We start from the raw sequence: 25,893 nt of genomic DNA, 5'->3' as shown, positions 1-25,893 counted from the left end.
TTCTTTGCTGCTTCTACATGCTTCTGCAGGCAGCCGGGCCCAGGATCCCCACTGACCCAGAGCCACCCGCAGCCTCCTCCTCGGCACAGGCTCAGGGAGATGCCCAACTCCACTCCCGGCTGGGGCTTGCCATTAGTACTGGCTCATTTCATCCTTTCCCTGAAGCCCCTGCCCTGGCCGCCTCCCCTGCAGCAGTGGCTGGGTGTTAGATCAGGGCCCAAGGGCAAAGGAGCTGGCCCGTCGTTCATGCACTAACAGTTTTCCCAGCACTGTTTGACCAAACACTGCCCTGTGCCTTTCACAGTAAACTCCTTCCCACCACTGACATGCAGCCACCTCTGGGGGGGGGGGTGCAGCAGCTGTTTAAATGAGGCACGCATCAGATTCATAAAAGATATTACAAACATTCCCAGGTGGTCACAGGTGCACAGTCTCCCAGCAGCTCAGCAAAGACTGGAAGCAAGAGCAGAGGCAACAGGACAGGGAGATCTGGGCAGGTCTTGGATTTTACATCACTTTGCTTCTCCTAGGGGGATAGGAGGCACTGGGTTTCCTGTGCGAGAATCCAGGGCAGGATGGGTTTGCAGCTCCCCTCTGCTGGGGGTGGGATGGGGACGGCAGGAGCTGGGGGGAGCCCACAGGCCAGGGCTGACTTGTGGCTAAGGCTTAGGAGAGCTGGGTTCTAATCCTGCTCTGACAGACTCCCTGCATGCCTCAGTTTCCCATCTGTAACACAGACCACCCCGCCTCCCCTGGGAGGCTGAATTCATTAGTGAGGTTCCGATACCATGGGGATGGGTGTAGGAGCACACACAGACAGGAGTGTCCAGGTGTGGAAGAGGCTCCGTGTGCAAAGCTTAGTTCTGTGACCGAACTGCCCTGTTTATAAACAGAGAGATTGTGCTGGGCACACACTTCCCAGGCGGTGCCTCGGTTTCCCCATCTGTGCAGAGGGGATAAGGACACTGGCCTTTGTAGAGCACTTTGAGATCTGCCCACGGCCAGTGTTAGAGAAGGGCTGGGGCCATTAGTCCCCACACAGGGAATGCTATTGTTCTGCCAACCCCTAGGATCTCCAAGGAGGTCTAGACCCCACCCCTCCCCCCGCCAGGATCTCCAGGCAGGTTCGAAATCACTCCTCCTTCCTTCTACTTCTCATGTGCTCCCCCCGCGGCTCTGTCCCAGGGCGAGGGCATGGCCGGCACAGCTCACTCACCTCTCCCATGCTGGGCTCGTATTCCTTGAACGCCTTGAGTTTGGCCAGCACAGCGCGAGCCAGGTCGAAGTTCTCTTCATGGTCCCTGCAGCAAAGACAAACCCTATGGGTCAGAAACCTCTTCTCCCGCAGGGGCACACACACTTCCTGTAGGAGATGACCAGGTACCCTTCTCCCGCTGGGCACACTCACTTCCTGTAGCGGATGGCCGGGTACCTCCCCGGCACACTCACTTCCTATAGGGGATAGCTGGGTACCCCTTTCCCCGGGCACACTGACTTCCTGAAGCAGATAGCTGGGTACCCCTTGTCACAGTGTGGGAGAGACAAGGCCCTGCACCCCCGGCTTCCTGCAACTCACCATGACTCTCAGCCAGCCAGTAAAACAGGTTTGTTTAGATGACAGCAACACAGTCCAAGACAGGTCTTTCAGTACAGACAACAGGACCCCCTCAGTCAGGTCCATCTTGGGGGCGCCAGGGAGGCCAGAGCCCTGGCTAGGCTCCCCTCCATTTTCCCAGCCAGCTCCAAACTGAAACTCTCTCCAGCCGTCTCACCCAGCCTCCCCCCGACTCCTCCTCCAGCCTTTGTCCATTTCCTGGGTACAGGTGTCACCTGGCTCCAACCCCGCTCCTGGTTCTCAGGTTACATGCTCAGGTATCTGGCCTCAAGGAAAGTCTCCCATCCCCAATGCAGACAGTCCCAGCAAAACTCCCCTGCAACCTGCCCAGGTCAATACTCCCCTCTCCCTGCTGCGTCACAGGCACCCACGCAGTATTCAGCGAAAACATTAAGAACATTCCCACTTCGTCACACCCCTTCCCCCGGCACACTCACTTCCGGTAGCGGATGGCTGGAGACTCGTCCAGGGTTTCGCACAATGTGGCAATCTGCTCTGCCAGCATCTCCTGCTCCTTCTTCTTTTCCAAGGAGCGGTAGGGGCTGAACCAGATGTGGAAGGTCTGTGGCCTGTCCAGGGAGTACACCTGGGGGGCGAGGGGAGCAGAGATCAGGCCCTGGTGCCAACCGCTCACAGCCAGGCCAGCTGTGCCCCATACCACGCCCCTAAGATGCGCTGTTGGACCAGACCAGACTGGCAGAGCCATAGCGAGCCCCTAGTGAGGGAGAGCCCTTTGCCAGAGCCACTCCTGCTGTGGAGGAGGGACAGCGGCCCAGAGATTCACGCACCAGCCTGGGATGAAGACTCCCCGGCTTCAGGTCCTTACTGAGCTGCAGACTCCCAGGTGCCCTCGGGGTGTGTCTCTGCCCTGGAGAAGTCAATGTTGGGGGAGGGGGCTTGGCCACGCTTCTAGTCTGGTGAAAGCCCCAGTGTAGCCACGGGCAAACCTGGCATCAATGCGCACCTGCTGTTGTCGCTTATTTCACTGGCCGAACAGAACGAGCCATTGGGGCAAACATGCCTGGACACCAATAAAACAGTATCGGCCATGAAGGGTTTGCTGGCGCAACGGGACGGGTGAACCAGCAAAGCCTCCTGACGGACACTCAGCTTATACCAGCCAGAGCTTCTCTTGGCACAGCTGGCACCGGTACCCCAGATGAAATAAGCTACAGTGGCGAAAGGACTGCTTGGCCAGCATATCGGCATCTACCCAGGGGCTCTGCCACCACAGCTGCATCAGTTACAGGGGGGATTTTTTCTCTCGTCTCTGTGACAAACCCAGACCAACAAAGCGTGTGTGTGTAGACCAGGCTCATGTCGCTCTGTGCCTCAGTTTCCCCATCAATGCAATGGGGCTGACAACACAGCCCTCCCCTCAGGGGCGTGAGGGGGGAAATCCACTGACGACACAAGGAGGGGATGGGGCTGTTGGGCAAAGGGCAGGCGTGTGGAGTATCGGGCTGTCTTGCAGGCCTGGTATAAACCATCAGTAAGAGCTGGTAAAGCCGGGGAGGCAGGGCCCTCCTCCCCCAGACATCTAAGCCAGCGATTCCCCGTCTCACAGGGTGTGAGCAGCCGGCTAGTCCCTGCTGCCCTGTGCTGGCGATAAACCCAGGGCCCTAGAAGGGAAAGGTTCCCCCCCACCCCCCAGCCACGTTGAACACTAAGGGTGGGGTGTCGTACGTCACCGTCTGCCCCGCAGCCCGGCTCCTCCAAAGCCCGGCCACCCCTCACCTGGCTCTCGTAGGGCAGGAAGGCCACGTTGATCTCTTTGAGGGTTTTGATGGCCTTGGTGACCCGTGACTTCCTCAGCTCCTTGACCAGAGGCTCAGGACAGGCTGCAAGGCAAAGGCAGTGGGTGGGGGTGACAGGCACAGGGCTCAGGACCCCCAGCACAGGGCCGCCCCCCCCAGACAAGGCCAGGATGGGCACAGCAGGGGCAGTAGTGCTGCACACCTGTGGGGAACCTGGGCAAGCCAGCAGGGACACACAGGAGTCAATGATGAATCCAGCCCCACCAAACCAGAGTCATGCCGGGTTCTCGCCTTCTGCAGCATCAGCAGCGAGGGGGGGCCACAATCTCTCCTGTGCAGCCCCGTCTCACACCCTCCCTCAGCCCCTCCACAGGGGGAAGTGACTGGAGTGTACAGCTCAGGATGATGCACAAGGAGGAACGGGGACTTGGGCTCCCCCTGCCGCTGTAATGGGGAGAAGCAGATGTGACCCTGACACACTGGGTATTCTGGTGGTGTCCCATCCCCCCACCCCAGTTGGGACTGATGGAGCAATGCATGCTGGGAATGGTAGCCAGAGGCGGCCTTTCTGGGCGCACGCTGTGAGCCGTGTTGGCTGGAGGCAGGCCCGTGGGGGAGAAGGGGGGGAAGGGGTAGGTGGGGTCGTTCGGTCTGGTCTGCTGGGGCACTGGCCTGCTGGCAGAGAGAGACCCCCCACCCCCACTGTGCCGCTGGCCAGGCTCCCAGCTGGAGAATCTGCTGCCTCCTGATACTCACGGCTGATGAAGAAGACGTGAGCCGCCTTGTAGTTGAAGGTGGGGGTGCCCTGAAAGTCACTGATCAGAGCCTGCACCGACTGCAAAGGGGGGAAGGGGGTTGTCAGCACCAGCCGAGGCCCCTCCCTGCTTCCTGAAGGGCCCAGCCCATGCCCAGCCCCTGGGGACTCAGGGTCCAGCATTATGCTGTCAGGAGGTGGGCTGGTTTTCACCCCCCTGGCTCTGGGCTCCCTCCCCACCTGGAACAGGGCATGTGCCCATGTGCCCAGGACAGCCTCAGGGCCCAGCCCCGTCTCTCGCTGGCACACAAGTGTCCGTGCTCGGCCACAGACGGGACCTGGCATTGGCCTTGCTGCTGAACTAAGTGAGCTCTGAGCAGTGCCCAGGGAACAGCCGGCCGAGCAGCAATCCCAGGCAGCCGCCATCAGGGCCCGCTCCCTCCCCTGGTGCCACACTGGGCAACTGCAGCTTTGCCACACCAGCTAGCCAGGCAGGGTGTTCGGAAGCTGTTCAGACTCCGTGACCGGCATTGTCACAGGTGAGAACCTGGCTGCCCGGTTGTCACGTTATTGATGTGAACAGGGACCATATAGAACATGGTTGTAGAGGAACAAAATCTTGTATAAATGCGGTCAAATAGGGTGTCTAAGACAAGGTTGTGGTTTGCTGGTTATGGTTATGCTAGCTGTATATGTGTATCATTTTTGTAGTTGAAGTTACAAATATTGGCTCTAGACTGTGTGTATTTCAAACTTCTGCCATGCTTCTGGGTGCCACCCCACACAAGTTGGTGTTAGCTCTGCCTAGCCTGCTTGATGGCTCACTAAGGATCATCAGCTAAACAACTGACCTATTGAGAGAAGGCAGATATGCTTTGAGACTCAGCAAAGTATGCAGGGACTTGCCTATGTGTCTCCAGACTCCATTTTGCTGTAATTTTCCATAGTAAGAACAAAGAGGTGTTCTTACACCTGGAAAAGACTATAAAAGGCTGATGCCTCATCTCCATCTTGTCTTCAGTCCTGCTTCATACTTCTGGAGGGACTTTGTTACAAGGAAGCTCTACACAAAGGACCGAATGACTCATCCCAGCTGTGGATGTACAGTACTCCAGAGACTTGATTTGAACCTGCAGTTTATTCTATCACTGCTACAAGCCTGAACTAAGACCTTTGCCGTTACTGTATGTAACTGATTCCATTTGACCAATTCTACCTCTCATCTATATCTTTTTCCTTTTATGAAAAAACCTTTAGATTTTAGATTCTAAAGGAATGGCAACAGCGTGATTTGTGGGTAAGATCTGATTTATATATTGATCTGGGTCTGGGGCTTGGTCCTTAGGGATCAGGAGAACCCTTTTTCTTTTATTAGGGCATTGGTTTTCATAGCCATTTGTCCCCATAAAGAGTGGCACTTGTGGTGATACTGGGAGATGGGAGTGTCTAAGGGAATTCCTTGTGTGACTTGTGCTTAGCTACTGGGGTAAGACCAAAGTCCTCTGGCTGGCTGGTTTGGTTTGCCTTAGAGGTGGAAAACCCCCAGCCTTGGGCTGAAACTGCCCTGTTTTAAGCAATTTGTCCTGAATTGGCACTCTCAGTTGGGTCCCACCAGAACCAGCATCGTTACACCAGTCCCGAGCCCCAGGCCCCAGCTCGCAGGCCTCTACTACAGCGCTCTGTCCGCGGGCAGCACCTGTGGGTTCTGGGCTGCACCATGCTCCGCCAGTGCCCCCTGCCCCTGGTCTCCTTCCACTCGCCTCCCTGCAGCAGACGCAGGAGCCTCCTCCCCCACAGCCCCCGCTACGTGAGCCTCTGCCTCAGCGATTCTCCTTCACTTTGAGTCTCAGCTGAGGTTAGGGTGACCAGATGTCCCGATTTTATAGGGACAGTCCTAATATTTGGGTTTTTTTCTTCTATAGGATCCTATTACCCCTCCAACACCTGTCCCGATTTTTCACACCTGCTATCTGGTCAGCTTAGCTGAGGTTGCCTCTCTCCACCTGCTGCATCATCCCATCCAACCCCCATGGGACTGCACTGCGGAGAGGTCCGTGGGACAATCTGTGCTTCCCGTGGCAAAGAACACGAAGCCCAGCTCCGGGGAAGCAGCCTCTTGGGGGGCCCCTACTAGCCCCATTCCCATCCTGAGGTCGTGCTGCGCATCCCCCCGGACAGCGCCACCTCCAGGCAGCACGAGGAGCTGCCCCGGGGTCTCCCCTGCTCCCCATCCAGCTGCCCCAGGCCCGATCTCCTACCTTCTCCACAGGGCTGAGCAGGTAGATGGCCTCCAGGCTGGGGATTGGCTCCCGGCACTTGTCAATATCTTCCACAGCTAGGAGAGAGCAGACACTGGGTGTGGGTCAGTGCGTCCTAGCCACCCACCCCAGCTGCTCTCCACCGGGATGGGGGGAGGGAAAGCCAAGGGGAACAGGGATGTTTGCTGGCAGCAGGCTGGGAGGTTCTGCAGGTTACAATGCAGCAGCTGCTTTGATGTGGGGCCATGGGCTGTGATGCTGCCACAGTACGGAGCAGGGAGGGAACATCCCTGTGTACTGTGCTGGGGGCACCCCGCTAGAGCCCTGGCTCAGCTCTGTGCCCCTCAACCCCAGGGCTCCTCCACCCTGGAGCAGGGAGCCAGCATTCCCCCTCCCCAGCCAGGACCCTGCCTGCAGCGTGGGGGAGGAGCAGCGAGGAGTTAACGGGAGCTGAGAAAAGCGCTGAAGAGGTTCCAGGGCCTGAAAGCGCCGGGCTAAGGGAACTAGAGCTGGCTGGGAAGGTACCAATAGCAAGGAGGGCATCTAGGGGGCTGCAAAGGGAGGAAACTAGATGCAAACGTGAATATAGACAAGTCAACTCCCCAACTGTGAGGTGTGTCCAAGGGGGAGGGGAGCCCTGGCGGGGGGATCAGATGGGAGGGAGGGCCCACTCACGTGTGATGCCTTCGTTCACGATGTCGGACATCTTGCAGCACGACGAGAGGATGCGCGTGCTCGGGTGGTCCATGATTAGCACCTGAGGTAGCGAGAGGGGAGCTAGTCACTGCCCTGAGCCCAGCCGCCCACCATCATCATCCATGGCACAGCCAAGGGAGCAGAACGACTGCTAACGGCAGAGCCGATGGCTCCCAGCCCAGCCCTTCCACAGCAGAGCAGCAGGGCCGTTACCAAGCCTGCACTTGGCTGAGCTGACCGTGCTAAGGACTGCGTGAGGAGCGACAAGGGGAGCAGCTCCGTGCAGAGTGGCTGGTACGAGATGTAGGAGACGGAGACAAACCTGGGACACCCGGCCATTGGGAATGGCTCTACCCTCCTAGACTGGAGGAGATCAGCCTCTTCGCCCAGGTGACAGGGTGAGTGCAAGAGGCAGGGACAGAACCCAGGAGTCCTAGCTCCCAGTGCCCTGCTCTGATCCACCACGTACCCGGTCCCCAGCCCTCCGACAGAACCAGGATCAGGCATGGAGAAATGGAACGAGAGGAGTCTCCGTGTTCCCCGTGTTCCCCTGTAGGCCATCGGCCCAACATCTCCACCGCCTTCCTGCCGTCCCGAATGAACCCATTGCTCTGTGCAGCCCAGCACACTGGGAAAGCTAGTCCCCTGTGCTCCCTCTGCCGCACCGGCCTAGCCCACTGCTCCACACACCCCAGCCCAGTCCATGCCGGGGGCTCAATAACCTGCCTGCCCAATGGTGCATACTGCCCCCATGCTTGGCGCTCTCCTGTTCCTCCTCCCACCCAGGCTGGCTCACTGGGCCCAGTGGTCTGATCCGGTGGGGGAGGGGGGAAGATACGGGGCTAGCTGGACAAGGTGGGTCTGATCCAGCACAGTGGGAAGACAGACATACCCAAGTCTAGCTGGGAACGGATGATGGGCTAGACAGAGCGGGGATCTGATCCAGCCTGGAAAACCTCAGGTTCCTAATTAATCCCAAGAGGCTGGACGGGGAGGAGCACAATATATGGATACAGCATATCCCCAGGGGGACACCAGGGCAGGAGGCAGGAGGCCCGGCCGGCTTACCTTCCATTCTCCTTCCTTCTTCACGCTGCGAAAGACAACGCTGAAGATCTCTGCGAGGGAAAGAGACGGGGATTAGTGGTGGGGCTCGGACAAGATGGCTGTGCCCTGAGCCAGGACCCACTGGCTAGTAGAAAGACTCCTCGGGGAAGTGGCTCAGAGGCTGCTTTCAGGCCAGCTAATGATGTGCTCCTAGCAGAGCCCCCAGTCACCGACTGTTGTGGGCTGGCAGGCTAGATGGGCCATGGCTCTGATCACCCTTCCTTTCTGCCAGGCCAGATACGAGCGCAGCTGAACTAAGGATCTGACCCCGTGCAGCAAGAGACAGGGCCGGCTCTAGGTTTTTTGCCGTCCCAAGCAAAAGAATTTTGGCTCCCCCCCCCAGAGCCCTGAGCTCCCCCCCGCTCACCAGTGCCCCCCCACCCGCACTACCTGCAGCCCCAGCACTGGGCTCTCTCTTCCACTCACCCACCCACACCCCCTGCCATCCCAGCACTGGGCTCCCCCCCAAACGTGGGATCTGCTAACAGCACACGGCAGCCAAGCCCTGGCCTAGCTGCGACTCTGTCCCCATGCGGGTGGAGCTTCTGGGCGGCGTGGAGCGGGAGTACTTCTAGGTGGTGGTGCGGCTGTGGGGTGGCGCGGAGAACGTGGCCTCCTCCCTGGGCTTTGCGGCGCTGCTGGTGGCCAAGGTGGATCAGTTCGTGCTCACTGCCCTCACCCCCGACATGCTGGTGGCCGAGGACCTGGAGAGCCCCCCAGACCTGCTGCTCTTCAGCCTCACGGTGTTGCCGGCCCAAAAGGCCTGAGGCAGCAAACAGTGGTTCGTTGCCCGGTGTACCTCGCTCCAATAGACACACCAAGGTGGAGAATGCAGAAAAAATTTATTTGAGCCCAAATAAGGTGCAAGGGAGACATTACAATCTCAAATCCTGCACACAGATGCAAGCTGTGTTTTCCTTCTTATACATGATTTTAGTTAGACATTTTTGTTACCGCCCACTATTCTCCTCCCTCGTTTACTCTCCTCCTATATAGTAGACATATTGTATAATTAGCAATTAAATCATCCTTGACAGCAAACAATTCATCTTGTTAGTAACTTTTCAAGGCTGTTAGGTTGGTTTACTTCTGGATTTATTACTTTGCCTCCCCCCTCCTCCTCTTAAACCAGAGACAAGTAGGCCTCTTTTTACTATCTCCTGGTGCCAGTGTTGCACTGATAAGGAGCAGTCACACATTCCATTCTCAATTCTAACCTGGGAGTTCAACTAAAGTTTAATATGGAGGCACTCTGGACAAGCATAAAATAACTTTGGCTCATTCAGGCCTAGTATAGATGCCTGATGACACCAACAATTCCCCCCTTTGAGAATACTCAACAAACTTTTGGCTGAGTTTTCTCATACTCTGTAGGAAATGTTAGTTTGCACTGACTTCACTAATGCTTTTTATGTAGCCTGTTGATGTACCCCTGGAAGACCTCTGCATACCCCCAGGGGCCCATGTAGCCCTGGTTGAGAACCACTGGATTAGAGGAATGGTGGAGGGGGGGGGTCTAGGAGTCAGGACTCCTGGGTTCAATCCTGACTGCAAGCGGAGTGGGGTCTAATGGTCAGAGCAGAGAGCTGGCAGTTAGGATTCCTGGGTTCTAGTCCAGGCTCTGCAATTGATTCATTCTGTGACATGGTTCGTTCTGCCTTGTCTGTGTGTGACATGTGGAGTGCAGAGACCTGCCCCAGCCCTTCCCTTCTGGCTGGGTGGTGCAGTAATTAATGGCTGTAGAGCCTGGGCTCCAAGATCCTGGAGCAAAGCCTCCTGGAGAAGGAATTTGTTTCCCCAGGCTTGACTGGCTCCCTACCTCATTCCTCTCTCCATCAGTCAGAGCAAATCCCTCATGCCAGAGCTGTTGTCTGGTTACCCACAGTGCAGACCCAAGCTATTGTGCCCTGGCTGCTGTTCAGCTCAGGTTACAGAAACAGAACATGCTGTTAAACTCCCCCAGAAGTTTCAAATGGAAGTGAGAGTCTTCTTTGCACCCTGTTGTAAACTGTGAGTAGTGTTCTCTCTTTGGCTGTTCAGCAGCTGCTGCATTCCTACCCCAGAGGTGGCATCATTTCAGTGCTGGGTGAGTGATCCCTGTGTAGTGTTGTTGAGTGCTGTTGCACATCAGCTGTGCTCCATCCAGAGATGTCTGCATTTCAGTGCCAGGTGAGTGATCCCTGTATAGTGTTGCTTTGTTACTACACTGCTTCTGCGCTCCACCCCAGAGATATCTGCATTTCAGTGCTGGGCAGGCAATCCCTGTGCAGTGTTGCTGTGTGTTGTTATGCAGCTACTGCCCTTCACCCCAGAAGTGGCTGCAATTCAGTACAGGGTGAATATAAGTTCATGTCTCATTTTGCCCGGGGGTGGTTGTTATAGAGCCCCTGCAACCCCTCACCTGCACTCCAGCTTGTAGGAGGGCTTATTGAGCCCCACGAAGGCCAGAGAATTACAGACCTTGCCCTCAGCCCGGTGGTTCTTTAGGTAGAACCCCTAGAGCTCGGGCTCCCCCATCACCCTCCAGGGTCAAGCCACTAGCGGGGTCTCTCTCCCCCTTCCTGAGAGCCTCACACAGCCCCACAGTGAGCAGGCTCGGCCTCCGACTCACCACACAGCTGCCTCCCATTGGGCCCTGGGCCGCCCCCACCCCTGCATTCCCATAGGGCAATACGAGTGTGGTGGGGCAGAGCGGCTGTCAGGGAGCCCCTGTAGTAAGAGGAGGCCCTGAAAGATAAACCCTTATCAGAGGCCCAGTATGAGGACTAAGGCTTGGACCAAAGTAATGGTCAAGACTTTACTAACATAAAGCAAAGTTAAGCTGTGAGCCAGAGGCAGGCCCTGCTCTCAGAAGCTGGCAAGAAAAGGGCTGATGCTGCGAAAAGAGACATCAGATATCAGAACATTTGCATACTTGTATACTCCTCACAGATAACAAGGAACAGGTTGACCCATCCCAATGACAGGGCCAAAAGGGTAATATGATGGAGAGTTGTTTTGTTCGAACCAACATGTACAAGGTGAGAGGCGGCACCTTACTACGTAGAAGGGTTGTACCTTGCTAGGTAGAAGGGTTGCACCTCAATACGTCAGGAGTGATGTGTAACGTGTTTGTACCGGTGTATAAGAATGCATCCCTGGGGCAGTGTCTTTGGCCAGCCTCGGGGGCAGTGGAAAGTCCCACCAGTGACTGAGCTGAGTCCATTGTCAGGGAGCACATAAGTACTAGCTGGCCACACCTCAGCAGCACCTTGGAATTCTATGCCAGGGAGCTGGAGACTGTGTTTTTCTTCGACAATTAACCTGGCCGACGTGCCTTCGTTTCTTTCTAGAGTCTGTGGTCATTGGGGGTTCTCTCGAGATCTGCTGTGTCAGCTGTGTGCACAGAGCTGGGACAGCACACAGAGGGAACACACGCACGCAGCCACCCCCAACCCCCTGAGGGGCTAAATCTAGAGACGGAACCACCTACTGGCTGGGGCTCGAGCCGCCGCCTCAGCACCCAGCTCCCCCTGCCCTCCCCCCGCCCATCACCCAGGGTGGGGATCTGGGGCTACAGCTTGGCCCAGCGCGGCAACCATCCATGGGCCACTCTGCCCTCAATGCCCACCCAGGAGGTGCAGCCGCCTCCCCAGCAGTGCAAGGCAGCAGAGACCTTTCTTCCTAACAGCCGCCCCCCCACACACACACACGCTGAGGAACACATGGTAGTTTCAACAGCTGCTTTATTAAAAGTTACAAAGGCCAACACAGTGCAGGGACACACGCCTCCCTGGTGACATACACTTAGAAACCTCTGACAGTGTAGGAACTAGTACAGAGAGTTGATATTTCTTTAAAAGCTGCAGCATAAACATAATAATAAAAAGTTTCTTAATTGTGAGTAAATAAGATTACATTTTTGTACTGTTAGCTTTGTTACTGGTCCATGGTGCATTTATACAGTCGAGTTATTTTTCTAAGAGACTTTGTACATTCAAAGAAGTCACTGCAGTGATGAAGATAGAACAGAAGTTACTTCAGCAGGCAAAGAAATCCTTGCCTTTCTCTCCCTCTTCATCCTCAAAGACACAGGCAAGGCCTCAGATAGTTAATTATAAGCCAACAGAGCAAAGTAAGGGAGGAAAAAAGAGACAAGAGAAAGGAAAAACTATACAGAGGAAGTAGAAACAAGGACTGGAAAGAAATTAGAAACAGACAGACTAGAGGGTACACATAGTGGTGACTCTGGGTGAAGCACCAAGTTATTTCTTTCCCTCCTCATGGAGAACAGTCAGCCATACCGAAAAAGTTTGTCGAGAAGAGGGAAGAGGCAACGGCGTTTGTTACCAACCTTTCCCGAAGTCCTAAGGGAACATTCACTCAGAGGACTAGTTTAGAGGGAAGACAATTTGTGAAGTAATGCAAACTGATTACATATAAATATATATACATTTTTAAACTACATTTGGCACTGATTCTACACTGGAAACATCTTGCTGGCTTGCAGAGAAAAGTTTTCACTGAACTACTTTTTGGCAAAAGACAAAACCCCCAAACAAAACCAACTTTGGTAAGTGTCTACATTACAAACACTAAACATTTTTAAAGATACTCTTTCAGATTAAACTGACACCAAAAAGTGACAGACTGTCTTTTGAAGAAAATGTAAACACCTTATAGAGATGTGTTTAATCAGAAATACCACAAGGCAGCACTAACGGTTCAGTGCTCCAATTTTTAGAACTTCAATAATAGAATTTAACTGCATATTGATAAAACAGCAGTGAATGACAAGTAGTGTTTACAAGGGTGGCAGGTTCTTCCACAACTAGTCAGAAGGCATTAATGGAGTAAGGCAAGGCAGGCAAAGTCTGTTCAAATGGCAGACGTATTCAGAGTTTCTTCCAAGAAGGCACAAATTTAAGATTTGGTTCCCATTCCTTTAGTAGTGTGTCAGAAGAGACATCTTTAAATTGGGGCATGAAGGAGACAGCGAAGAGGACAGATACCCAAACATAGTCTTTAAATTGATCTAGAATGCTGTCGTCACTGGCAACAATACATTGCTTCTAGATTCTGAAATGCAAACATGAAATCCTCTTCACCAACTCATACTCAAGATTACCAAGGCACTGTGCAAGGTGTGGCCTGTGCTTATTAGTATTTTAAAATTAGGAGTGTAACTTTTAAATAAAGGCACATTTCCTATAAATATATTTTAGATAAGCAGTTCAACGGAGCTCCGATCGGAGTTCACAACAAAAGAAAGAGAGGCTGCATAACAAAACAAAGAGAGTAATTTAGTTAAAAGCATTCTGGGATATCTCCTTATTCCCTGGAGGCCAATAAAAGCGCTGGTGTGTGTCCACACTTGACGAGCAGTGCTGGATCACCAGCGCTGCAATCGCTACACCCCAACCTGACCAGGTGTACAGCCAGCGCTGCAGCCAGGGAGTTGCAGCGCTGGATGTGCCTTGCAGGTGTGGACGGTTACTAATTGCAGCGCTGGAAAGCCTCTACCAGCGCTGCAACTTGCAAGTGTAGCCAAGCCCATAGTGTGGGCAGCCCCTCAGCTGCAGAAAGTCATTGCCCTGAGCATGGGAATCAGTCTAATTCCTAGTGGCCCTGTTGCAGATCCACAGGGTCTATGGCCAGCCTGTAACCTGTCCTTCAGGAGTGACCCTGGTAGTTCCACAGGGCCAGGCCTATGGCTTCCACAACTCCAGAACTCAATTCTTGTCTGTCTCCTTGGCTCCCCACAAAGAAACCACCCAAGCCAGACCCCTGCCGGAGGCTTGTACTGACATTGTCCGCTTCAGGGCACCCCTCAAGGAGGATCTGAAGCACCACCAGCAGCCTTTCAAAACAGAGCAGGGTCTTTTAGTGAACTGGAACCCAGCATGGGAAGTCCTTAGGTCAGCAGAGAGAAATAAAGTTAAAGACAGAGTCCATCTGGCCAAGCAAGAACAATCCACCAGCCAAGTGCTTAGGATGCCAGTTCTGATTCTGGCTCTCTGTCTCACTCAGTTCAACCCACATAAGAGCAAGCCAGCCTCTTCCAAAAGCCAGCTCTGATTCCCTTCCTCCACCTCTTAGTGGAGATTAGTCCTTTGTCTTCAGGCAGAGCCACCAGCTTCTCACACTGTAGTGTCAATTGTTCAGTCCTTGGGGCTTCCATTGTCTTTTCAGATTCTCTGTTGTTATGGGTGGGTTCTCACCAGTTCCTTAAGGACCCATCCTCCCACCCCAGGCAGTGACTTAACTCTTTTGTACCCACTGGGTAGCAACACAGAGTACAGAGGGAAACCGCAGTACAGGTAGGAGTCACAAAAATATTACAGAATGTCCCCACTTCGCCATGGGCCCTAACTGGCCACCTGGCTGGCAGTGACAGGAAAGAGGGGAGGATCGAGCAGAGCTGTTTGCGGGGCAGTGCGAGAATCTTCCATTGCCATTTGCGTGTTGGGGGATAAGGAGATGAATGAGCCTCCAGCGCCGACTTTCTGGCACCTCCCACCAACAAGACCACCACACATAGTGGCTCACTGGCCAGTTGATCACATGTAGGGCTCTGTCATGCCAGGTGCTGCACAGACACAGAGCAAGAGACCTCCCCGCCCCAGGGGCTTCACAGTCTGGACAGGACAGACACAGGGTGGGTGGGGAAACAGAGGAACTTGCCTAAGTCACACAGCAGGCCAGGGAATAGAAGCCAGGTCTGAGAACTCCTGAGTCCCAGGCCAGTGCTCTCCCCACTGGGAATCGCTGCCTACTTGACTCACTTGCTGAGCCCAAGAGGCACTAGGGAGCCAGACTGTCAATAGCCAGGATCCCAGGATTGACTTGCATTCCCTTGGAATCTATCACAATTGCAAGTGTCAGGTTCCCAGCATGGCACCCACCAGAGCTCTCTAGAGAAACCACCAGCTCCGGAGTCCTCAGTGCCATCAGGAGTCTCCCAGCCAGGCACTGACCCAGCACAGCCCTACTGAATGAGGGGATCACCCAGGCCCCAGCCCAAGCTGGCATTAAGACTTCCCTGTGTTGTCTGCGTCAGCTCATGTAGGATGATGTCACTGAGCATTCTGAAAGCTCCTTTGCCATTGGCCAGGCCCTCAGTGACATCTGCACCCAGTTCCAGAATTTTAAACCATGCATCTGTTTGGCCTTGATTCCATGGGAACGGCAGGGCCCCATCCCTGCACAGTGACCCCCAGTCTGAGCCATATAAGGAGCCATATAAGCCAGCCATAACCACCACTGGGGTGAGCTTGTTTTCATACTTGGGAATAGATTGAAGGGAGGATGTTATCTGAGAGATAAGGTAGGAATTTGCTAAATAAGTGGCCTATAAAAGGAGCTGAACTCTGCTTAATGAGCAGAGTGGGAGGGGCTGGTCTGGGAGGCAGGATACAACTTCCAGAGAAGGACCTTCTGTGAGGTGGTGAGTACAGACAAGATTCTGTGGGAAGAGTTATGGTGGAGTAACATCAGGGTTTGGTGCTTAAAATTAGTCTGAAAGACTTAAAGAGACTGTGTCTCTGGGATTCCTTAGTCAGGTATCTGGTTTCTAGCTCCAATGCTGGCCTCTCTTTGCTCAGAGGGTTAGGAGCTGGGAGGGGAAGCAGCTGCTGTGGAAACCTCCTCCTGAGAAAACTGGAGGTGGGAGTTGGTAAAAACTAAAGGCAGCCCAAGTTTCTGAACTGAGTAGCATTGGAGCTTGAGTTGAGCTCCTGGGAAGGGGGGCAGAGAGCTAGCAAAGGCTCTTACAAAATATTTAGTGGGAGGCTTTATAGCCTCCTTAACCTGTTGAAGCTGTGATAACAGCAATACCGAGCTTTTCTACTGAGCCAAAGCACTATGTATCTCAGAGTGCCTGGCAACAGAGCAGTGCAATGCTGTCCCCATTTCATGGCTATAATGCTGCAGTATGTGTGCTGGGCTTCTTAGCAATATGAGCCAGGTCCTTGTGCTGACCCTGTAAAGCAGGAGTTCATAGCATATCAGGGTTGGAAGGGACCTCAAGAGGTCATCTAGTCCAACCCCCTGCTCAAAACAGCACCAACCCCAACTAAATCATATCAGCCAGGGCTTTGTCGAGCCAGGCTTTAAAGATTCCACCACCTCCCTAGGTAACCCATTCCAGTGCTTCACCACCCTCCTAGTGAAATACTGTTTCCTAATATCCAGCCTAGACCTCCCCCACTTCAACTTGAGACCATTGCTCCTTGTTCTGTCATCTGACACCACTGAGAACAGTCTAGCTCTATCCTCTTTGGAAACCTCCCTTCAGGTAGTTGAAGGCTGCTATCAAATCTCCCCTCACTCTTCTGCAGACTAAACAATCCCAGTTCCCTCAGCCTCTCCTCATAAGTCATGTGCTCCAGCCCCCTAATCATTTTTGTTGCCTTCTTCTGGACTCTCTCCAATTTGTTCACATCCTTTCTGTGGGGGGGGGGGGGAAGGGGTTGGGGTTGCACAACTGGGTGCAATACTCCAGATGTGGCCTCACCAGTTCTCAACCTTTTCTTTCTGAGGCTCCCACATCATCCTATCTCCTAAACTCCACAGCCCACTTGTACCACCACAACTGTTTTTCTGCATATAAAAGCCAGGACCAGCATTAGGGCTTAACAAGCAGGCAACTTCCCAGGGCCCCATGCCACAGGGGGGTCCCATGAAGCTAAATTGCTCAGGCTTCAGCTTTAGCCCTGGCTGGCGGGGCTTGGAGCCCCTATCTTCAGTGCCATGCAGTGGAGCTTTGGCTTTCTAGGTGCTGGCAAGCCTAATGCTGGCCCTCCTGAAACCTGCTGGTGACCCCCAAAGGGCCTGTTCCCCTGGTTGAGAACCACGGCTGTAAGGCACTGGGGACTTGATCTGCCTTGCCTGGCCGCTTGTGCCACTGCAGGTAGGCATTGAGGTGAAGTGGCTGTGAAATGCCACTAGCCCAGGATGGGCATTGACTGGCATAGCTGTAATGGTATAACACTAGACTAGTCCTGCTAGTTAGCTTCCCAGTGTAGCCAAGCAACACTGCTCAAATGGAGCAGAGTTCTCTTGGTGCTTTGCACACGCATTAGGGCGGAGCCCCACCCTGTGTCTCTGAAGAACACTCAGGAGTCCTTACTATGCAGAAAGCAGCACTTAGCACTCTTGTCGGAGACTGAGGCATGGCCTACACTTAAAACAGCAGCTAAGGTGCTGGAGGAGGTGGCTTTCCTGCAGTGACAGGAGGAGCCCTTCTCACAACGTAGGCTGTGTCTGAGCTATGAAGTTACGCCAGCATAATTACAGCACTATGGCTACACTGCTATAGACCAGTGGTTCTCAACCTATTTACCATTGTGAGCTGCATATGCAGCCCACAATGTGTTGAGGGCCACATCCAATACTACCTGTATGGCCCTGAGGATGTCATATGGGCTGCAGCTCTCTGTACTGATTGAGCTGCAGGCTGAGAGCCACTGCTATAGACCCTGTAGTGTAGACAAGCCCTCCTGCTTCAACAGCTGTCTGCATCCCCAGCCAGGTGCCAGCTGAAGTGTCAATATCTCTTGGTGAAAACCATGCCCCCTGCCTGCCGGTGTGGCTGGGACGGCTCTTTGCCAGCTCCTGCACTGTCCTCATGGCAGGTGGGCTCTGCTACCAATGCCTGTGGCTCTTGCCTTGAATCTATGGAGCCTGGTGTCTAGCTAACACCCCAGCTCCTGGAGACATGATGCTGGGAGGATGCTACTGGCCTTCAATTGCCTAAGGCCTAGTTCCTGGGTTGGCCCTCTCCCAGGATTCAAAGGGAAGGGCCAATGAGAAATCAAGATCCTGAGACTGACAGTCCCCAAGACCAATAGGGAGAGGCAAATGCTCTAGGTCAGCCTGATTGACAGGGCAAATGGACCAATGATGGAGTCAGGAACCTGGGGTCTTGTCCTCTGTGTGAGCTGGAGCTGCCTGAGCCTGCACAGGGCGGAGCTAAGGGGAGAGCAGTGGGCGGAGCTGGGCCAGAGGCAAGGCAGGGGCACTGCAGGAGCCACAGACGCAGGCTGTGCTACCAGTTACACCGGAGCTGGGTGCAATGTCAGGCAGCAGGCCCAGCGCAGGGGGACACCCCCAGGCACGAGGACTCACAAGTTGGACTCAGAGGGGGGGGGTTGTTCATGACCCCAGCGGGGGACAATGCTGAGGAGCAGGGTCCTGCCCCCAGAGCATGAGGGTGTGTGGCCACCGCCAGAGCAAGTGTCTGACCCGCAGTGTCATTGCAGCGCAGTCAGGGCCTGGCCAGGAGGCCTGGGATGGGCGAGGAACAAGCTGTGAACTTTCCTGAGGCCGCAGAGACGGCTGGCTGTGGTGTCCCTGTGCCACAGGGTGGGGTCCTTGTGTCTTCGTCTTTCCATTTCTGCATTATTTTTCTTATTGTTCCTTGCTGTGTAATACATCCTATTCAGTTTGAACTTAATGTACTGCTCGCTGGGCCAGGGAAGTGGCTGGTGTGGAGAGAGCACCCTGGAGGGGAGACACCCTGGCCTAAATGATCATGACGAGACTAGAGGTGAAGCCTCCCAGGGATCTTGGGCCCAGCCCTGTCAGGGTTACAAGGACTCTGTTGCACAGGAGAGCAGAAAGGGAGGCCTTCAGGTCAGGCAGACATCTGGGTAAAGGGAGTGGGAGCAAGGACTCAGATCCATTTGCTGTTCAATTCCACTGGGGTAGTGCAGCAGCCAGGAAAGTTCCCCATATTTCCCTGCTTACATTGTGGTTGCAGATAAAATCTGGAAACATGCGTAAAGTCTCTGATCCTATCATTTATTACTCTTTAAAATCTCATGGTCTCTGAGTACTTGGAGGAGGCTGTTGCCAGGTGTGATCTCACTGAACTTACCCTCAGAGCCCTGATCCCATCCACATTAAAGTCTATCTGAAAGACCCCATTTTCCCCTGCAGTTTTCCTCAAGTGTGTGTGTCCTTCCCTCTATCACCGGAGACTGTCCTAGTGGGAACTTTCCTGACACTGCACAATGGGTGCTACTTTAACCCTGATAACACCCCCATTTCTAGCCTGTTTCTAGCTGCAGGGCTAATGGTTTCCTGCTTCCATGTGCTGCCAACTGAAACCCTAAGAGCTTACTGGCCAACCCACGGCCATGCCATGCCCGAGGTCATCACTTGTACCCTCTGGCCAAATTTCTAACTCTGGGAACAGAAACAGCCCGAGCTCCACATAAACAGTGCTGGGGCTCCCCTTTGCTCTCTGCTGGGATCAGCTGTGTGTGGAAGGGGAAAACTGAGCCTTCAATATGGGGGTGATAGCTGCTGAAGGCATCACCCCAAGCAGTCTACCCCTCCTGGCCTCACTATCTGTGCATCCGACTAAGTGGGTATTCACCAACAAAAGCTCATGCTCCAATATGTCTGTTAGTCTATAAGGCGCCACAGGACTCTCTGCTGCTTTTACAGATCCAGACTAACACGGCTACCCCTCTGATACTATCTGTGCATCATGTGCCTTCTGTTGTGCAGGTGTGATGGATCCTGAGCGGCTCATCCCATGCCCCTATGATAAAAACCACCAGATCCGAGCCTCCAGGTTCCCCTACCACTTGGTCAAATGCGGAGAGGTAAGAGCAAGCTACCTGGTGAGACAGAGTCTGAGGTGCCCAGAGGAGATGGCCACGTGTCTTTGTTCCCTGTAACTATTTTCCTCCGCCTCCAGTGCAAACCCCAAATGGGAAATGACTGCCCAGGAAGGAGCACTACAGAAAAAGATCTGGGGTTTATAGTGGATCACAAACTAAATATGGGTCACAATGTTTGCTCTTTTTGCAATAGTATTACATTATTCTGGGATGTAATGGCAAGAGTGTTGTAAACAAGACAAAAGAAGTAATTCTTCACCTGTACTCAACACTAATAACGCCCAAGCTGGAGTATTGTGTCTTGTTCTAGGCCTTGCACTCCAGGAAAGATGTAGACAAATGGGAGACAGTCCAGAGGAGAACAACTAAAGTGACTAAAGGTCTAAAAAACATAACCTGCAAGGAATGATTGGAAAAATTGGGTTTGTTTAGTCTGGAGTGGGGGGCAATAGGTCTTGAAGTAGGTAATAGTTGCTATAAAGAACAGAGTGATAAATTGTTCTCCTTATCCGCTGACAACAGAACAAGAAATAATGGGTTTATATTGCAGCAAGGGAGATTCAGGGATTATCTAGGGAGACTTTTAAGATAAACGCCTAAGATGGGGTAGGTGACACTTCGTCCTGACTCTGTGCAGGAGATGGACTAGATGACCTGCTGAGGTCTCTTCCAGACCTACATTTCTGTGAAACTCACAATTGGGGCTTATCTTCACTGCCCAGTTAACTCGGGTGTTGCCCCTACCCTGGCTCCTGTCCATCCACACAAACCCTCTGGCCCAGGTGTGGTGCTGCTTCACACCTGGGTGAGCCAGCCCATGCTGGAGTAGGAGAGAGTCTGATAGCCTCTCTTGGTAATCTGCCCTCTCTGCACTGAAGATCCAGACTTAACCTGATAGTCCTCTAATGCTGTCCCACAATTTGCTGGGGGCGGGGGGGAAGAGATGGAGCAGCTCAGCTGAGAGCCAGCAGCTACACCACCTCCACTTCCGCTGTGCCCCCTTCCCCCTGAAATCTGAGAGTCTTGCATGAGTGAATGTGGCCCCAGCAACTTGGGCAGGGCTCTGTGGTGTGGCTGTTCACCTGGGCTAGGCCAGCCCAAATGCTGATCGCCCGAGTTATGTCTTCACTGCAGAGTTAATCCTTGGAGACACCCAGGCTTCAAAAACTCCTGAACTTCAGGGCAGCTTGGATCCAGGCCTGCCCTGCCTCACTGAGGGGCCCCGGTGCCTTAGTGAGGTTACACTAATGTCTCTTTAGGATACTCTGGCTGCACAAAGGGACCTGAAGCACGTGGAAATGGTCTCCTGGAACAACAGCCTGCAGAGGGGCCTCCCTGGGTTGGATGCAGGCTCCAAGCTAACCCGGCTCTGCACCCGATGCAGGGAACAGGTTGTGGCTGCATTGGGTGTAGCTAGAGTATCTGCTATACCTGTGTTCTGCTGCCCAGGGGCCATGAGAAGTAGAGCCCCATAAGTCAGAGCAGCCCAAAGGTTGCTCTAATTTGCAGCAGCAAGGGCAGGAGCAGCCCAGCCCAAGTCTAGGGAGAGCTAAGGTAGCCTGTTCCACTCCCCATCTCTTCCTGGACTGGGCTGGAGCAACCAAGAATCAAACCCAAGAAATTCAGCACTGCTGCAGATGTACCAGGTTCCCTGCACATACAGATATGTCTACACCACAGCTAGGGGAGAGTCTCACAGCCCAGGTAGATGGGCTCACAGTAGTGGGGCTTGAGCTAATACAGTTAAAAATCACAATGTGAATGTTGTGGCTTGGGCTCTTAAGCCCGCTTCACACTGTAGGTTTGAGAGTCCAAGCTCCAGTCCATGCTATAGCGTCCACACTGCTATTTTTAGCGCGCTACTTTGAGCACCACTAGCTCAAGTCTCTGTCCAGTCTGGAGGCTTGCTCCCAGCTGCAGCATATGGACCTACTGAGTGGTGCTCTCTCAGTAAGCACTCGGCAAGGCAATGATTTGTTTCCAGCTTGCCAGTTTTCTGGCTCTGATGCATCCCTAAGAGGACCTCTCAGCTGCCTCCCTCTACGAGCAGCTGTGGAAGCAGTGAGCAGAACTCACGATGGTACCTCCCTGCTGTCTCTGCATAGTGGTATCTTGTGGCTTCTCTTCCAGAATAACAAGAAAAGAGCCAAAGAGCTGGCCACGTGCCCCTACAATGCTCGCCACAGAGTCCCAAAGCGAGAGCTCCAGCTGCACATCTCCACCTGCACAGACAACAGGGCGCCAGAGCTGTTCAGTGGTAAGCTTAGGGGAGTGGGGGGGAGCTGGCGGTAGCACACCTGCTTTAATATGTGCCTGCTCCTGCTGACTGACTTGACCTGCCCCAGCCTAGGGAGACTGCAAGGGAGTCTGTTCTCGGGCATTTTGCTCTGGACACCAACGCAAGCCCCGAGCAATGGGTAGTTCATGTGTGCATACCCTGCACTCATCACAACTCCTGTAGGTCCACTTGGTCTGAGCAAGGCTGAGTGCTGTTGCCCAGCACATCCCTCTGTACCAGCAGGTGCTGGCTTAGCTGCACTGCTATAAATCGTGACCATGCAGAGTTTGCTCTAGTGGCTGAAATCCCAGCATAGAACAGGCTGGGCTTCTGCTGCTCTTCCTTCATTGACAGATTCTGCAGGAATTGGCTAGAAATCCCTTTCCCTCCCCAATGCCCATAGCCTGCAGGAGATGAACAGCTGGCTCAGGAAGTATCCTCATGGCTAGCTGGGGGACATGCTCCCTGCCTGGCACAGCAGGGGGCAGGTCACCTGGCATCACTGAAGAGTCCTGGTCTCTACCATCTGCTCACTGGGGCAGGAGCTACTGACTCGCCTAACATCTCCCGGGGGAGGGGATGCGGCTGGCCTGCAAACCTGCATCCAGAGAGCAGAGCACTAGGGGCCAGCATTTCTGAAGTGCCCAACACCAGGCTTAGGGTGCTGGGCCCTGCTAATTGCTAACTAGGTGCTAGGAGAGCCAGTGGGGAACTTCTTTTGTCAGAAAACACTGTGCTTCATTGATCTCCATAAACACCTCCTGGGAAAGGGCTCTTTGGGCTTTGACACACACTACAACTTGAAAAATCTTAGTCCCATTCTTTGACTCTTGAAATAACTGACAAGGAACTTCATTCTACCTTTCGGAGTCATTCTCTCGCTGATATTTGTATTGCTGTCATTGCCTATACTAGCTACACAACCACAGGTGCTGGCTGAGAGAGATACAGACAGAGTTTGAAGTACTGGACCTCTTCTGCCAAGTCCCAGTGCTGATACTAACCAACAGCTCCTGGTTTTGGTTTCACTCAGCAGATCTTCGGAATGAACCTAGTGTCCTAATACTATAAAACAAGCAACATACAAATACATTCACATCTGTCTTAGGTTCTCATGACGATTGTATCTGAGTACCTCAAAACTCTGTAATGTATGTATGTATCCCCACAACACTCCTGGGAGGTAGGGAAGCACTATTATTCCTATTTTACAGGCAGGGAGCTGATGCACAGAAGGGCTAAGTGATTTGCCAAGGTCACCCAGGAAGTCTTTGAGGGAGCAGGAATTTGAACCTGGGTCTCCTAAGTCCTAGACAAGTGTGTTAACTGCTGGACCATCCTCCCTTTCTACAGCCCTCCTCTAACATCTGCATCATATTTCCACTTATGCTAAGTAACTATCTTAGGGGCTCATCTGGTTCTAAGGAAAACAATCGATCTGTGCCTGGGATGGGCTGTTCCTGGGCTTTGAGGCTCCTTACAAGAGGCCCCATGGTCCTACTGCACCCTGCCCCAGGAAAAGAGCCACAAATCTGGGTCTGTCTAGAGAGGCCTCATGAGAGCAGCCAATCGGAGCCCATCAGGCTCAGCTAAAAGGAGCTGCAGGGCCTTAGCAGGTCAGTTCCTGCCAGGAACTGGAGGGCAAGAAATGATGCTGCTCTCTGGCCACAGAAATTCCAGGGATTGCCAGAGTTTGATTCTGGCAGCATTTGCTTAAGTTGGGTTTGCAGGAAGAGAGTCCTTAAGAACTTGAACCTTGAGGTGAGGGTGAAGCTAAAAGTGGCTGGTAGGAAAAAGCAACAATGAACTGAAATCAAGCGGTGCCTAACTACTGTTTACAGGGTCCATGGTTTGGAACCCAGAGTTATGGGCAGGCCTTGGATCCCCTACCACTTACAGTGGCATAAGCCCCAGGAAGGGGACAATGCTTACGGAGAGCTTGAACAAAGAGCAGAATTTCAAGGACCCAGAGTTGGGGCTGGAGACCCTAGTGAGGGCAATGGGACTGTTCTTGACTAGCCCAGAAGGGGTTCATTTGGACTTTGGGACTTAGCCAGAGGCCTGAGCCACAGAAGACTCACTAAGGTCAGCTGGCAGGGTGCACCAGGGGTGAGAAAAGGACTGTGGTACCAGACCTGGCCACTAAGGGGCTCTCAAGAGGTGAGTGGATCCCTATTATAGTGCCCAAAAGGAAAGCTGCATGTTTTAAGACATTTCTCATTTGTGTGGAATGATAAAGTTAGTGTGTTATGTGCCACGTATCAGAGGGTAGCCATATTAGTCTGTATCCACAAGACTGTGGCTATAGGAGGACTCCTTGTTGTTTTTAGTGTATTCTATGCCGGCTCAAATTCTATTCCCAATCTTAAGGATCATATTGGTGCTAATGGACATGTTGATTTTATTTCAGCTAATGACTGATCCCATGCTCAGGGAGAAGAAGTTGCTTAAGATTGTCTTACGCATCTTGGAAGAAAGGTCACAGGATAGGAACAGCATTGTCCGTCAGATGGCTGTAAGAGGCCTGGGAAATATAGTCAATGGGGCGCCTGTGAAGGTATGAGAGAATACTGAATAGGATGCAACATAAGTAGAGAATCCAAGGGAAATAATTGCTCAGAGTTTACAGAGGCTGCACACAATGCACTAGGCCAAATTCTGCTCTCTCCCATACCCTAGTCACCTTTTTGCAGTCAATACAGAGCAAGCTGGATCCTTTGGTAAACTGGGCATAAGCAAACAATGTGCACTTTAATGTAACCATATGTAAATGTATACATCTAGGAACAAAAAATGCAGGCCATACTTACAGGACGGGAGACTCTATCCCAGGGAACAATGATGCTGAGAAAAAACTTGAGCCATGGCAGATAATCAGTTGAACATAAGCTCCCAATGCGAAGTTGTGGCCAAAAGGATTGAAATGATCCTTGGAGGCATAAACAGAGGAATCTTGAAGAAGAGTAAAGAAGTTATTTTCCCTCTGAATATGGCACTCATGTGAGTGCTGCTGGAATGCTGTGTCCAGATCAGATGTCCACAATTCAAGAAGGATGCTGATAAATTAGAGGGGATTCAGAGAAGAGTCACAAGAACTATCAAAGGATTGGAAAATATACCTTTAGTGATAGACTCAAGGAGCTCAATCTATTTAGCTTTACAAAGAGAAGGTTAAGGAGTGACTTGAGGACAGTCTATAACTACTCACATGGGGAACAAATTTTGATAATGGGTTCTTCACATTAGCAAACAATGGTATAACAAGATTCAATGGAGAAAAAGGCTAGATTAATTCAGACTGGTAATAAGGCGTACATTTTTAATAGTAATTTTAATTAATCATTGGAACAATTTACCAAAAGTTGTTGTGGTGGATTTTTGGTCACTAGCAATTTTAAAATCAAGATTGGATGTTTTTCTAAAAGATGTACTCTAGTTCAGAGACTATTTCGGAGAAGTTCTATGTTATGCAGGAGGTCAGACCGGATAATCACAATGAACCCTTTTGGCCTTGGAATCTAAGTAACTAGAAATCTAATAATAGGATTATGCACGTGTATTATGTTACCGAGTTTGGCTCATTGTAGCTAGCACCTGGTCTGAAATATAGCTATAGATCTCAGGAGGGAGAGAGGCTTGATGAAATTCCCACAGCTTCATAACTGCTAAAGAAAAGTTCTTAGAAGTGTGATCAGTGATAAGTTTTCTTTAATGTCGTATGTTTGTACAGGTGAAAAAGTACAAGAAGTTTCTTCTGAACATACTGATCGGGGCCTTACATGACGTTTTCAGTTCTGAAGTGATTGGTGAGAGCAT

General features: G+C 52.6%; 2 protein-coding genes across 2 annotated transcripts; one reads left to right on the top strand and one right to left on the bottom strand.

The window, feature by feature from the left end:
- Positions 1-417: 417 nt before the first annotated feature.
- LOC120394866 (syntaxin-binding protein 2-like) lies at positions 418-7,132 on the bottom strand. Its single transcript, XM_039519039.1, has 7 exons — positions 7,060-7,132; positions 6,385-6,461; positions 4,129-4,207; positions 3,353-3,456; positions 2,053-2,201; positions 1,217-1,301; positions 418-453 (listed from the first exon to the last, which is right to left on the bottom strand). The coding sequence occupies exons 1-7, from the start codon at positions 7,130-7,132 to the stop codon at positions 418-420; spliced, it is 603 nt and encodes a 200-aa protein (XP_039374973.1).
- An 8,360-nt stretch (positions 7,133-15,492) lies between these two features.
- Positions 15,493-24,636, top strand: LOC120394870 (gametocyte-specific factor 1-like). Its single transcript, XM_039519041.1, has 4 exons — positions 15,493-15,613; positions 19,684-19,781; positions 21,930-22,056; positions 24,488-24,636. The coding sequence occupies exons 2-4, from the start codon at positions 19,689-19,691 to the stop codon at positions 24,496-24,498; spliced, it is 231 nt and encodes a 76-aa protein (XP_039374975.1). The 5' UTR covers positions 15,493-15,613; positions 19,684-19,688; the 3' UTR covers positions 24,499-24,636.
- Positions 24,637-25,893: the final 1,257 nt, after the last annotated feature.

This window comes from Mauremys reevesii, unplaced genomic scaffold (genome assembly GCF_016161935.1).
Source record: "Mauremys reevesii isolate NIE-2019 unplaced genomic scaffold, ASM1616193v1 Contig81, whole genome shotgun sequence".
NCBI lineage: Eukaryota > Metazoa > Chordata > Testudines > Geoemydidae > Mauremys > Mauremys reevesii.
This window is presented reverse-complemented; position numbering and strand designations above follow the sequence as displayed.

What these genes read in the sequence shown, in the direction of transcription:
- LOC120394866 (XM_039519039.1), bottom strand. Translation starts at nt 7,132, where the DNA reads ATGGACCACCCGAGCACGCGCATCCTCTCGTCGTGCTGCAAGATGTCC. An exon ending in CGTGAACGAAGGCATCACAC is followed by an intron (nt 6,462 to 7,059) that starts GTGAGTGGGCCC and finishes GCTCTCTCCTAG; the next exon opens with CTGTGGAAGATATTGACAAG. An exon ending in TGCTCAGCCCTGTGGAGAAG is followed by an intron (nt 4,208 to 6,384) that starts GTAGGAGATCGG and finishes CCCCCTTTGCAG; the next exon opens with TCGGTGCAGGCTCTGATCAG.
- LOC120394870 (XM_039519041.1), top strand. Translation starts at nt 19,689, where the DNA reads ATGGATCCTGAGCGGCTCATCCCATGCCCCTATGATAAAAACCACCAG. An exon ending in ACTTGGTCAAATGCGGAGAG is followed by an intron (nt 19,782 to 21,929) that starts GTAAGAGCAAGC and finishes CTTCTCTTCCAG; the next exon opens with AATAACAAGAAAAGAGCCAA.